At 32.7% G+C, this 15,518-nt stretch overlaps 1 protein-coding gene across 2 annotated transcripts in view; it reads right to left on the reverse strand.

Moving 5' to 3' along the window:
* BLTP3B (bridge-like lipid transfer protein family member 3B) overlaps window positions 1-15,518 on the reverse strand; it is a 91,448-nt gene that overhangs the window by 16,930 nt on the left and 59,000 nt on the right. For both annotated transcript variants that reach the window (XM_081311077.1, XM_081311076.1), the window contains 6 exons: window positions 13,974-15,469; window positions 13,413-13,588; window positions 8,078-8,220; window positions 4,700-4,850; window positions 1,502-1,755; window positions 1,054-1,162 (listed from right to left, as the gene is read on the reverse strand). In XM_081311077.1, the coding sequence (XP_081167203.1) occupies window positions 1,054-1,162; window positions 1,502-1,755; window positions 4,700-4,850; window positions 8,078-8,220; window positions 13,413-13,588; window positions 13,974-15,469 (2,329 nt within the window). The remainder of the gene's footprint in view (window positions 1-1,053; window positions 1,163-1,501; window positions 1,756-4,699; window positions 4,851-8,077; window positions 8,221-13,412; window positions 13,589-13,973; window positions 15,470-15,518) is intronic.

Here is a 15,518-nt window from a genome sequence, read left to right on the forward strand (position 1 = left end):
CCCTGGTGATACTTATTCTTCTTTTGCAATATTGAAAATGACTTTATTATTCTTTTCCCATTTTCTTTTCATGAGGTTTTTGATAGGAGATGAAATAGATACATATATCAGTCACTCATGTTACATCTTCAACAAGCAACTAAAATAGTGATAACTAGAACTAAAACATCTGTAACTACTAACTCACACTCTTTCTAGTACTCCACACTACCTTATAAGATCTTCACATTAGATATATTAAAATCTTGTTAGAGCGGTGATACAAGCATTAACAGAGAAATAAATATCCAGCGATGTACTATAAAGTAACTAATGCACAGAAATTACTATAAGCATTATAAGATTTCTCGTCAGATTATAAAGAAAGCATCACTGAAAATGAAAGCTTGAAATAACATTGGAATGATGGATTAATTTACATAGGGGATGAGTAATTCTAATGAAGAAGAACATGGAGATGTAAAATTGCAAGGCAAGTCCCATTACAAGCACAGCACCAGGTTAGGGGAGTATACAGAAAAGAACAGGGGAAAACAGAGATAAGAAAGAGTTTAAAAACAAAACAGAACAAGGAATATCAAGAGTCATGTAAGATCATGAAAGCCTCTCAAATTCATTCAAAACACATTTATAGAAAAGGTATTAAACCAACTATGAAGGAGTTATATACACTATTTTATTATAATGTACTGAAAGTGTCCCTCAATCATCTACTACTACATATATACATATATTCAAAATAAATAATGAGCAAAAAGAAACAATCAGCATATAAATAATTTAACTCCAAAATCTGAGGTGATCATTTGAATTATTTTTCTTTTTGAGTGTGTTTGTCTGTGTGTGCGGTACTGGCAAATAAACCTAGGGCATTCTACCACTAAGCTACATCCCCAGCCCCTTTTTATTTTTTATATTGAGACAAGGTTGTGCTATGTTGCTGAGGCTGGCTTCAAACTTGCAATCCTGCTTCGGCCTCCCAACTTGCTGGGATTATGGGCATGTGCCACTACACACAGCTTAAATTATTTTAAATTATTTTTTCATATATACCTCTTATATGAAAAGAGCCATCATCATTTCTCTCCACCACAAGATGATCAATATGCACAGTTACAGGAGTTGGTTCAAGAGAGACTGTGCAGCTCCGAGGACTATCATCCTACAGGAAAGAGACATAATACTGGCATGTTCTAGTTAAAGTAAATAATGAAATTAAAATAATAATTTAATATAAACATTACTTTAGTCTACTAAATTTTAATGAGTTAGAAATATATCTATAAATGCTTTGATAAAAATAAGAAAACTACCAGCTCTACTATGCCATTCTCTAATTTCTAAGAATCTCAATATCATTCACCATATAGACCAAAAGATTCATTTTCTTAAATAGAGTATGTATTATATATATAAGGCAAAATCTTAGACATGAGTCAAAGTCCAGGTAGGCAATGTGAACATATGTAACTTGAAAATATAAAATTATCTTTTAACATACTTTTATATTTATTTTTGTGTTAGAAACTTCTATCTTCATTGGCATTACAGTTGCAACAGTTTCGTCTTCCAAAAAATGTTGAATATTCATAAGAGAAGATGTAAAAAACTCAGTACTAAAGTTTTCTATATGGCATTGCAGAAATCCATTTTTTTCTGCAAGCTGAGAATGTATTACAGCACGAGGCCCACTTTCAAACCTCAGAGAAATCTCAGGAGAGGATTTGGAATGAACTGTAGCTTTCTGAACAGAACCTAAGGAAAATGAACATAAAAAAATCATCACTTTGTGGTGCTATTCAAAAATACCACTATTATTTGTCATTAAGAGGTTATAATCCCTTTGTATATTAAAGCAATCCTAGATGAAATAGTTTAACATTGTACCCCTAATTTAAGTAATACACCACGCATACCATAATTCCAATTTTTCTAGTCAACCTTTCTACTACAAAAATGTTGACTTTTCTGGGACTGGGGTTGTGGCTCAGCGGTAGAGCGCTCACCTAGCATGTGCAAGGCCCTGGGTTCGATTCTCAGCACCACATAAAAATAAATTAAATAAAAGTACTGTGTACAACTAAAAAATAAATTTAAAAAATGTTGACTTTTCTGAATTTTTGTTTTTTTTGGAAATAAGAAAAAAAATATCATAATATAACTGATATGACACATACCTCAGATACTTAGAGTGTATTTGTATATCTACCTATGCATTTGTAACAACATAATGACAACTGTGATGAAGAAATAATCATGACATTTAAAGTGACTCAAACCATCTCTCAAGAAGTAGCAAAAGCCTGAGGTTTTACACCTTTTCATTAAACTGGGTCCTTCAATAATAGAAAAGTAAATAGAGAAAACCTCACAAAACTAAAACTGAAATTAAAGAATACACACACATACATACAGAGAAATATAAATATATAATTTCACATACTTTACAGAGATAATAAATACTCAAGTTCAAAAGTATTTTAAATTTTAATAAAGCTCTTACAGAATATCTAATTAAAAAAAAAAAAACTATTATTAGTGGAATCCCTGAAGTAATTTACTTGCAAACTGACAATCATAGTAACATTTTTCTTATTTTATTCTATGCTACTCAGTTCCAAAATAAATAGAAGGCAATATAAATATGGTATATCAGATAAAGGAGACAAGTAAGAAAGTGATCGAAAAGGTGAAGATAGGTGATAAGGTTAACAACTCAAAATATATTATTTATATTTGTGTGCTAAATGTGTGTGAAAAATGAACTTATTAGAAACAAAGAGAAAAACATGACCAATTTCATAATTAAAAAAACTCATGAGCTAAAAACAAACCAGCTGTTCTGGAAAGGCAAAGTCATTTCTGTTTTTGAGGTATGAAATTTAATTATCCCAAGGGTCATCTTAAGAAGACTCAACTAATTAAATCTATGATGGAAAGACTTTATTTTCCCTCAGCATGAATATGAACAGTCTTATAGAGGACAAATGTATACATTTTTGTAAGGAAGTGGTGGCATGAATTTAAAGATATGTATATTTATGTACCAAGGACAGGTCTTCATATACAACTCAAGGTAGAAAGTTGTATTTAAAGCTTTAAGGAACAGAATTATTCTTAATTAATGTAGTAACATTTATTAACATTCAAAATAAATACATAATATCATATATAATTCTGAAATTTGTTAAGTATTTAAAACTCAGATATTTTAATTTTTTTAAAAGAAGTAAAAGAAACAGCCACAAACTGATAATTAGTGCTCTCTCCTATATCAAAAAAAAAAAAAAAGAATAAGCGTTAACTTGCTGATTTAGTAATAAGAGAAATTCACAACAAACTACTTGGTTAATGTGATTTTACTTTGTCTTTTTTTTAATCTACACAGATATTTACATCTATATCTTCATACAAACATAAATATACCAACTCCAGAATTTGTTTGAAATCCAGAATTAATTTCAAACAAAAGAATATTCTGGTGGGGCTGGAGGTACAATTCAGAGGTAGAACACATGCCTAGCATGTGTGAGCTCTGGGTTCAATCCTTAGCAGCACAAAAAAAGAAAAAAAAAATGTTTTGGAGTAGAGATAAAACAAAATATTTACCAAATCACTCCTCTCTACTACCCTTATGCATGGGATTACTGTGCCATGTTTTCCTATGAAAAAAATCTAAGATACACATATTATACATAAAAAAATTTTACAATATTGTGTTCAGGTGTATACACAACAATGTATACAAACTGTTGATCAAACATGATCATTGCTAGTATTGCTTATTATTGTATAAAATGTTCAAACTAAATTCTCTGTTGGTTTTTTTTTAGCCCTTTATTCCTGTCCCATTTCCTCCTTTTCCTTTCTTTTCTTTCTTATCTTCAAAAAACCAACTGGGAAAGTTGAGACAAAATAAAGTATTAGCACTGACTATATAACCAACACATATAAGGCATTCCAAAACAGGACATGGTATTAAACGAACTGGAAATAAGAGTACAATTTGAAAAGTGCTGGGTGGAGTATACAGTTAAGATCTAGATTTTCAATTGTTATTTCAAATCACTTCTTTCTTATATTTTGCCAACTATGAAATATTTTCAAATAAAAACTTAACTTCCTCAATTCTACATGTTTTTATTTTTATTTTTTTTAATTGTAGTTGGACACAACACCTTTATTTCACTTATTTATTTTTATGTGGTGCTAAGGATTGAACCCAGGGTCTCGCACATGCAAGGCCAGCACTCTACCACTGAGCCACAACCCAAGCTCCAATTTTACATGTTATTAGGATTTACACTTCTAATATAAAATTCCTGAATATTGAAGAACAGACACGTTATAAACTATAAGACTTAGCAACAACAACAAATCCAAAAGAAAAGGAAAAACAAAGGGTTTTATGGCAATGACTTATGGATAATTGGCACATTTTGCAGCATTCTCTGGATGTGAGGTGGATAGCACACTTGTCTGATATTATACAAAACTGTATTTTTTCAATGTATTATATCAGATATAGAATTCTGCACACATGGCAAATATAACAGTAAATTTTTTCATAAGTGCAATTTTCCTTGTTTTCAACTATATGAAATGAAGAACTGTTGATGAGCCATATATAAGATATAAAAAAAAAGTTTAAATCATTAGATATTTGGTATGAAAAATAATTTAAAAAAAAAAATCTTACCAACTGGACGATTACAAAGGTAATGCTGAAGACTGACATTGCCTAACTGATCTGTTGTCACCTGATTCACTTGAAGACAAATTTCTGTATCTTCTCCTCGGATGTCAATTTCTCCATTAATTCCAGTAATTTTAAACACCACAACTGACATCTATTAATGATTGCATAAATAATATTAGCATATAAACTAATTCAAAATAAAACTTAAGAAATAAAGAAAATAAGCATTAACCTCTAAAGATACAATTATGACTTATCAAACCAAAAATATATTTATGACCTACCACAGTTGTTACATTATACTAGTTTAGCATCCCTAATTAAAAAGATCAGAAATCCAAAACATTTTGGATGACATAAGTAGAAAATTCCACACGATGAAACTTTTGTTTCATGCACAATATTATTAAAAATACTGTAAAAAATTAACTTCAGCCGATGTGTATAAGACATATATGAAACAAACGAATTTCGTGTTTATACTCAGGTCTCATCACCAAGATATCTCATTTTATATATATATATATGAAAATATTCCAAAATCCTCTTAAATAAGGAATACTTAACAGGTACTGAGAAACTTCAGCTTCTTTTCAGTCAAAAAAAAAAAACACTTCAATGGAAAAGATTAATTATGCTACATTTCTACGTAAAATAATTTTCACTAAAAAAAGCAGGGTAGAATATATGTTTTAAGTCTTTCATAAAATCTTTCACTGGGTCAGAAGGGTTTAAAACAAACAAGTAACATTTCATTTTTAGAAATCCCCTTATTTTTTATAGTTCTCGAAACACTGGCCAGAGCAATTAGACAGACGAAAGAAATTAAAGGCATAAAAATAGGAAAAGAAGAACTTAAATTATCACTATTTGCGGACAACATGATTCTATACCTAGAAGACCCAAAAGGGTCTACAAAGAAACTACTAGAACTAATAAATGAATTCAGCAAAGTGGCAGGATATAAAATCAACACGCATAAATCAAAGGCATTTCTGTATATCAGTGACAAAACTTCTGAAACGGAAATGAGGAAAAACACTCCATTCACAATATCCTCCAAAAAAATAAAATACTTGGGAATCAACCTAACAAAAGAGGTGAAAGACCTATACAATGAAAACTACAGAACCCTAAAAAGAGAAGTAGAAGATCTTAGAAGATGGAAAAATATACCCGGTTCATGGATAGGCAGAACTAACATCACCAAAATGACGATATTACCAAAAGCTCTCTATAGGTTTAATGCAATGCCAATCAAAATCCCAACGGCATTTCTTATAGAAATAGATAAAGCAATCATGAAATTCATATGGAAAAATAAAAGACCCAGAATAGCAAAAGCAATTCTAAGCAGGAAGTGTGAATCAGGCGGTATAGCGATACCAGACTATATTAATATATACCAGACTATATTATTACAAACTATATTACAGAGCAATAGTGACAAAAACAGCATGGTACTGGTACCAAAACAGACGGGTGGACCAATGGTACAGAATAGAGGACACAGAGACTAATCCACAAAGCTACAACTATCTTATATTTGATAAAGGGGCTAAAAGCATGCAATGGAGGAAGGATAGCATCTTCAACAAATGGTGCTGGGAAAATTGGAAATCCATATGCAACAAAATGAAATTGAATCCCTTTCTCTCGCCATGCACAAAAGTTAACTCAAAGTGGATCAAGGAGCTAGATATCAAATCAGAGACTCTGCGTCTGATAGAAGAAAAAGTTGGCTCCGATCTACAGATTGTGGGGTCGGGCTCAAAATTCCTTAATAGGACACCCATAGCACAAGAGTTAATAACAAGAATAAACAAATGGGACTTACTTAAACTGAAAAGTTTTTTTCTCAGCAAGAGAAACAATAAGAGAGGTAAATAGGGAGCCTACATCCTGGGAACAAATTTTTACTCCTCACACTTCAGATAGAGCCCTAATATCCAGAGTATACAAAGAACTCAAAAAATTAGACAATAAGATAACAAATAACCCAATCAACAAATGGGCCAAGGACCTGAACAGACATTTCTCAGAGGAGGACATACAATCAATCAACAAGTACATGAAAAAATGCTCACCATCTCTAGCAGTCAGAGAAATGCAAATCAAAACCACCCTAAGATACCATCTCACTCCAGTAAGATTGGCAGCCATTATGAAGTCAAACAGCAACAAGTGCTGGCGAGGATGTGGGGAAAAGGGTACTCTTGTACATTGCTGGTGGGACTGCAAACTGGTGCAGCCAATTTGGAAAGCAGTATGGAGATTCCTGGGAAAGCTGGGAATGGAACCACCATTTGACCCAGCTATTGCCCTTCTCGGCCTATTCCCTGAAAACCTTAAAAGAGCATACTACAGGGATACTGCTACATCGATGTTCATAGCAGCACAATTCACAATTGCTAGACTGTGGAACCAACCCAGAGGCCCTTCAATAGATGAATGGATAAAAAAAATGTGGCATTTATACACCATGGAGTATTACGCAGCACTAAAAAATGACAAAATCATGGAATTTGCAGGGAAATGGATGGCACTAGAGCAGATTATGCTTAGTGAAGCTAGCCAATCCCTAAAAATCAAATACCAAATGTCTTCTTTGATATAATGAGAGCAACTAAGAACAGAGCAGGGAGGAAGAGCAGGAAGAAAAGATTAACATTAAACAGAGACATGAGGTGGCAGGGAAAGGGAGAGAAAAGGGAAATTGCATGGAAATGGAGGGAGACCCTCATTGTTATACAAAATTACATATAAGAGGTTGTGAGGGGAATGGGAAAATAAACAAGGAGAGAAATGAATTACAGTAGCTGGGGTAGAGAGAGAAGATGGGAGGGGAAGGGAGGGGGGATAGTAGAGGATAGGAAAGGTAGCAGAATACAACAGTTACTAATAGGGCATTATGTAAAAATGTGGATGTGTAACCGATGTAATTCTGCAATCTGTATTTGGGGTAAAAATGGGAGTTCATAACCCACTTGAATCTAATGTATGAAATATGATATGTCAAGAGCTTTGTAATGTTTTGAACAACCAATAAAAAAAAAAAGAAAGAAAGCCCCTTATTTTAAAGACTACTTTCCTTGTCATCAAACTTTCTGAAGTATATTTTAAAAGAGGAAATATATAGGTCAAAAAATAAAAGACAGAAATACTTTGCCTTCCTCAATAAGAAACAAATTTAGAAAAGTAAAACACAGAAAAAAAAGTTAATTAAGCAAGAAGGAAACATTTTTAAAGGTAGAAGGAACAAAGTAAATCTACCACCAAAGAATTCTTTTATATATTAATGTCTTAAAATGTGCACATCTCAAATATAAAATAAAATTGGGAGCATTTCTTTTCATAGAATCCCTCTGAAATTATTACCAGGTCATCATGATTTTCTTGAGCACCATCTGAATTTGTACTAATGGCATCTGGAGAAATTTCACCATAATTCTGCAGAGTTGCACTGGTATTCAGACTCTCTGCTGGGCTCTGGTAATTTGTAGTTGAGTTCCTTTTAATTTCTGAAAAGTTAAAAATAATAATACATAATAAGTTAAAATCAATTTTACATATGAATCAACAATATTGCTTTTATCTAACCAACTCCTTCTCAATCATAGCCTTGTTTGAAAAATAAGCAAAGAAAATTAGATTATAATTACCTAGCAAATAATAATAATTTCCATAATAAAATGTTAAAGATATTAAAGTCTTAAATTTAGTATGGAAAAAAAGAGTCTTTCACTACTGAACACAAGGGTGTGTTTTTTCCACTTTAGGTACAGTGCCGGTTCCTGGTCAGCTTCATCTGTGTCCCCCTATCTATCCACAGTAAATAGTTCCAGAACTATCATAATTATTGATGTGATGATTTTCCACCCTTATCTAGCTGCCTAAATTTCCCAGTGAGCTTTTTTGGGTTTTGCTGTGCATTTTAAAAACCTTTTTTTAATACTGATCAAAGAACCTGGAGTGCTCTATCAATGAGCTATATCCCTAGTTCTTTTTATTTTGAGACAGGATCTTGCTAAATTGCCCAGATTGGCCTTGATCTTGTGATCCTGCTTCTGCCTGAGTTGCTCGGATTACAGGCATAAGTCACCATACCAGCTTTATCTATAGTAAAATTCTAAAAAAATTATATGTACATCACAGAGTAATAGTTGAAAAGACCATAAAATAAATTATTACAAAAAATAGATTAGAAAACCCAAAGACAAATAAAACAAAAGCCTCGATTTATTATTATATTCACCACTACTATATAACTGGCTTTTAACCTAGGTTATCTATTAGATGAATGAACCACATAAAATGAATGTAAATACAATTGAGATATGAGGAGACAACATAAGCATTTCAAAGGGCCTTCCTCACAGTCAGAGGTTTAAGAAGCTTCTTTATATATATCTTTATTTTATTTTACTTTATTTTTTAATGTGGTACTGAGAATCAAAGCCTCACACATGCTAGGTAAGTGCTCTACCACTGAGCCACAACCCTGGCCTGGTAAGAAGCACCTTTGATTATGTAGTTTTGCTGAAGTATATAGGAAAAAAAAGAGCTTTCCAGGCATAGGTACAAGATCCCAAGGTGAGAGTCTTATAAGAAACTTAGTCAAAGGCTGCAGTATTCTGCAGTATTCTACAATATAGCTGAAGTGTAGAAAGCACATGTAAAAACACTAGAACCAGGGGTCAAATCACACGGAACATTTAAGATTGAGGATTTTAAGCTTAATAGCCTTAGAGAAATGTAAAATGATCAAGATTAAACTGGAAAAAAACACAATGAAATGTGCATTCTGCCCATGGAATGAAGAATGTGCTACAAATGGTCATGAGCAGATGTAAGAAGACAAATTAGGAGTTAAGACTGTGGTAGGCTGGAGTCCAGCTATGTGTTTATAAGTATTTATATACATATTCATAAACATGTATACACATAAATATATAGGCATGTTTGTTAACCTATGTGTATATGTGTATGACACCCACATATGTATATAAAAACACAAAGGTAAAGGTCTGGAACTATATATATCAAAAGTTAATAGTAGTTACATCTGGAGTAAATGAATGATATCAAGGATGTATTCAGGGTGATGTTAAACTGGAATCTTCAATTTTTACTGTAGATATTTCCATATTATCTGATTTTTTCCTCATCTATAAAAGATTATTCATACATTTCCTATAAAATTTTTTTTAAAAACCACAGGAGTCTCCTCTTAGTGAATATCAATTCCTCTTAACATAAACAGAATAATTAAGACTTCAAGAGAACTAAGAATGTATATTATTTAAATGTTACACACAAAAATCAATATTTTTCAAGATCCCAAAAATATTATACTGCTGGAATCTGAGATAGGAACTAAAAAAGTAGGAAAAATGTATGAATAATGACATTAATGATAGCATCTTCTTTTTTTAGAGAGAGAGAGAGAAATTTTTTTTAATATTTATTTTTCAGTTTTTGGTGGACACAACATCTTTATTTATTTTATTTTTTTTTTAATTTTTATGTGGTGCTGAGGATCGAACCCAGTGCCCCCCGCGCATGCCAGGCGAGCGTGTTACTGCTTGAGCCACATCCCCAGCCCATGATAGCATCTTCTTAACTGTGAAAAATTATAAACAATCTAAATATCCAACATTAGGGAAATGTCTAAAAGTTAATGGTACGTTTCTATTACAATTTTATATATGTTAAAAAAATATTTTCAATATTAGGAAATACAAGTAATAAAAATAGGTTATATAATCATATGTAATAAGTTGACAAATACATATATATACACACACATATATTTATATAAGTACACGCGTTAATTCACAGAATAGACTATTTCCAGAATATGAGTCTTTTGGGTAATTTTACAAATACAGTTGTATTTTCCAAGTTTTCAACACTGAATGGTAGTCATTTTTTTAATTATTAGAAAAAAATCACTATGCACTATGTTTTTGAGAATAAGTGGGGATATTTGCCATAGGAACATTTGTTTCTTAAGAATATTTGTATTAAATTACTGAAATCCTGTTAAGGAAGGATTTTACACTATCAAGGGAAGAGGGCAACTACAGATGTCTGTAAATCTATGACAGTTTTGTATGACCCACATGAGTATCCCATCAACCTTTGTGCAGAACAGGAGGTTGCTATGAATTACCTACAGTAGGGTTTGATTAGGGATTTTTGTTTACACATGGTAATCATTCCCCAAGTCTGGGTATGATTAAAAGTTTGGGCTCTTGAGTCAGATTAGATGATGAATCTGCCTCTATTACTTCCTGGCTATCTAATTTTGAACTAGATACCTAATTACTGTAAACTTCAATACATTAATCCCTTATATGGTTGTTTTGAGGATTAAATAGAACACTGTATTTTAAAGCAGTTGACAGAGTAATTAGGATGTTTAATAAGTGTTTGATATTGCTACTAAATGACATCTATCATATAAGGCAGGCTAACTATGATCTCTCATGAAGTGATAGTGAACAGGGATCTAGCTGACAGCTTTTTAATTCTGAGTTTTATGTAAAGGATACATGTGGTTAAGAAGACTTATTCTAGGGCTGGGGTTGTGGCTCAGTGGTAGAGCGCTTGCCTAGAATGTGTGAGGCACTGGGTTCAATTCTCAGCATCACATATATATAAATAAAGGTCCATCGATAACTAATAAAAATGTTTTTTAAAAAAGACTTATTCTGGTCAGATAGAAGAGCTCAAGCTTAAAAAGAGTCTGTGTTCAAATACTAACTTTACCCCTTATTATGTGACCTTGGATAAGCTGTTTAGCCTCCTAAGAATTTGTTTTCTTCACCTTTAAAATGGACATAATAATAGTCCCTGTCTCAAATTTATTTGAAGATTAAATACAGTATGTACAATGCTTAAAATGGTAAATGGTATAGTAAGCACCTACTCAATATTAGCTTAGAACAAGCAAAAAGTGACAATCCCAGCTCTACCTATGTGACTATAGGCAAATGACTTTACATCTGGGATCCTCAGTTTCCATAACTGTAAAATGAGGGTGAAAATAAATGGTTATACCTCATACAGGCTTGAGAAAATTTAGTATAAAGGCTCCAGTATCAGAATACTTGGATTTAAACAACTTACTTGGCTGTGTTATCTTGGGTTTGTCTCTTTTTTTTTTTTTTTAATTGTTTTCTTTTTGTTCCCATTTTTTTAAACTTTTTTTTTTTAAGAGAGAGAGAGAGAGAGAATTTTTAATATTTATTTTTTAGTTCTCGGCAGACACAACATCTTTGTTGGTATGTGGTGCTGAGGATCAAACCCGGGCCGCACGCATGCCAGGCGAGCGCGCTACCACTTGAGCCACATCCCCAGCCCTGGGTTTGTCTCTTAACCTCTCTGAAGATAACAGCACATTATTGATTGTTCTGAGGGATAAATGTAATACCGTATAATAGAAAGCATACAAAATAGTGTCAAAACAGACAAAATGTGTTAAATAAATGTTAGCTACTATTATTATAAGGATGCAGTTCAAATTAAATGAAATAAACTATTTAAATGCCTGCTGTGATCTGAATATGTCTTTTCCAAAATTCATGTATTGTCAAGGGCCTAGGGGTCCTGAGGGCCCCCTCCCTCGGGGGATGGGATTAAGGGCTTTTTAAAAGAGGTTCACTTAGGGTCTTGTGCCTTTTGCCTTCTATCACATGAGATCTTGACATTCCTCCTCCTAAGGATATAACCCTCACCAGATAACCAAATTCTCCAGGGCCTTGGTCTTAAACTTTCCAGTCTGCAGAACTACAAAAAAATAAATCTCTTCTTTTACAAATTACCCAGCCTGTGGTAGTTTGTGATAGCAGCACAAAATGAACTGAGATAGTATCTAGTAATACTTATTATGCTATTACCTATTTATTACTGTATTATTAATTATCTAAGCTGTTTCAGCTGCACCAAGGGGCTTATTTCCCTTCAAATAGAAAATAATTTCAATTGGCCTCTGTTTTCCCATGTTTCTGTGTCTGTGGCAACAATTCTCTGACTATGGTCCACAATTTTACTTTTATTCACAAAGACACCAATGCCTGACGGGACTACATTTCTTACTTCCTAAGTCACTTATAGTGGCCTTTACTGGGTACTGCATACCTCTGAATGAAATGGGGAATCATATATTTCTGTCAAGCATATTAGGCCCACTTAACCAAATTTCAAGATATAGGAGTCTGTGAAATAAAGGTTGGTAGCCTTCATATTGGCTACTTTATGATCTAAATGATTGCATGCAAATAATTGCTAGATGTCAGCTATAGAGAGAAAGAAATATCTGGTTAAAAGAAAAATGGAAAGGCTGGGGTTGTAGCTCAATGGTATAGTGCTTGTTTTAGCATGTTTGAGGTACTGGGTTCAGTCCTTAGCACCACATAACAATAAATTAATAAAACAAAGGTATTGCGTCCATTTAGAACTAAAAAAAAAAAAAAAGAAGAAATGGAATAACCAATAGAAATAACCAACAGAAATACATAACCAATAGAAAAACATAACATAGATATAACCAATAGAAATACATACTCTACATATGTCTGTATAAATAAAATGACTCTTTTGGGGAGGATATAATTAATAGTTATTGCATGTAAATGAAAATATTTGACTATAATTTTGATTCTAAGATTTGTTTATACATAAGAACTGTTAAAATGTGTTGTTTTACCTTTTTCCAAAAATAAATGACTGTCACTTCCATCACTTTCTAACAACTGTTCTTCCAAAATCATGCTATCAAGTGAAATGGTGTCCAGTGAGATTTGTGAGGAACTTCTTTTCATGTTCTTATAAGAAACACAGAGTGGAGCCAGGTTGGATGGCAAACGTTCCTTAGGCTTTCCACTGTTAATAAAATTAATAGAAAATTAGTACACATGATAGTTACATTACTTTATAAATATATGAAAACCACTTGTAAGTCACAAATAAAACCAATGCACTTCATGTATATAATAGAGAAAAATAAAAGTATCACACTAAGAGTGAAGAATTCTACCTTAAAAATACTTCTAACAAAATTAAAATATATGCATAGTATCCACAAGTTTTTAAATTATATTTAAATGTGTAATAAGCTCAAAGGGTTCTCATCTTTAGAAAAATCTATTTTCTGATAACTCTAACAATATTACATTTTGTCAAGAGATTTTCTGCCCCAAAACAAAATATACACACATACACATACACTCAGCAAAACAAAAATCTCCCAAAATTCCAACATTGTTACCTTAAAGATGACTGTGATTTAAGTGTCTTAACTGTGGGTGCCTCTTCTTTTTCTAGGTTCTCAGAGAATGAAACTGCTTCTGAAAGCAAGTCTTCAGCTTTAAAGACTGACTCTATGGTATCATTTCCTTTAGTACTTAAGCAATTTGAAAGAACAGTTTGATTACCATCGTTATCAAATGACAGCATATTTGAGTCTTCTCTGGAGTTTAAGACACTACTTGAACTTACACAAGACAAACCTTTTCTTTCAATTATTTCTGATTCAATTTCTCCTGAACTCTTATGAACAAGTCCACTGCTTTCATCTTCACTTATTTTGCCTAAATGTTTATCTGATAAATAGTCCAGAAAAGAAGTACCTTTTTGCAGATTTGTATCACTAGCTGATTTAAAAAGCAAAGGATCCTTTAAAGGAACATGGCTAAGGTCGACACTCATAGATCTGTTATCCGACATATGATTAACAGTTATCCTTCTATTTTGATTTATACCACTACTAACTTGTTTTCTTTTTGAAGACAAAAATTCTCCATTTTCTGCAGGCAAATAATCTGGAACAATTGGGCTCACACTTTCAGAAACAGGAGACTTCATAGTATTTGCACGATCCACTGGATGTAGTAAAAGAGCCAATTCTGCACTTCTAAGTAAAATTCCAATGCAAATAGATGTCTGACTAGCAGGACTGCCAGTCACAGCTTCAACGTCTTTCCTTAAATTATCCGAAAGCAGAATAAGTGAATCATGTAGGAAAAGCAGGAGTAGATACTGGTAGTGATTGATCTGCATGCTGACATGTTTGTGAATGTTAACAAGGACATGAATATCTGCATCCAATGATGAAGAAGAACATCTTAAAAATGTATCTGATGAAGGAGGTTTCTGACTACCATTTGTCAAGGGCTCAGACTCTGTACTATAATACTCCTTCAAGAGCTTTTTCCGCTTCAGTCGGCCAGCCAGATCACTAGATTCACTTTGTGATGTATTTAGAGATACTTGATTACAAGCTTGCAGCTCTTTTTGTGACTCTGCATATTTTGTTGGTTGACAAATCCAGATGGATAAAGGGAAAGAGTCTACAAAACTTATTGGTCGTCCTTTTCCACTTTTCATTCCTTCATAATCTACCCAAAATTGAGAAAAGTAAACAGCCCAAACATCCATGGCAGCGGAAGTTTTAAGAGTGTATTTATTCAATTTGGGGATAATATTCCCTTTATAGACTTCATGCATTTTAGTATCCTGTTCATGAGCGTGTCTCTGAAAAATTGGATGTAGAAGACTAAAACTGTCACAAGATTTGGGGAAGCCAGTATATGTTTTACTAAAAAAATCACAATCTTTGAAGTCTTGAAACAAAGCTTCTAGATCAGAATGTCGACAGTTTGGACAGTGCCTTGTATTTGTGGCGATCATTTCAGAACTCTGAATAGAAACCGCATGTGGTTGATCTTGATGACATTCAGATTTCATTTCAGAAGGAATGACAAACTAGAAGGGAAAAAAAGTAATCTAGTTCAATTTACAAATCCATATATTT

The sequence above is a fragment of the Spermophilus citellus genome, assembly GCF_964194105.1.
Source record: "Spermophilus citellus genome assembly, chromosome: 10".
In the NCBI taxonomy this organism is placed as follows: Eukaryota; Metazoa; Chordata; class Mammalia; order Rodentia; family Sciuridae; genus Spermophilus; species Spermophilus citellus.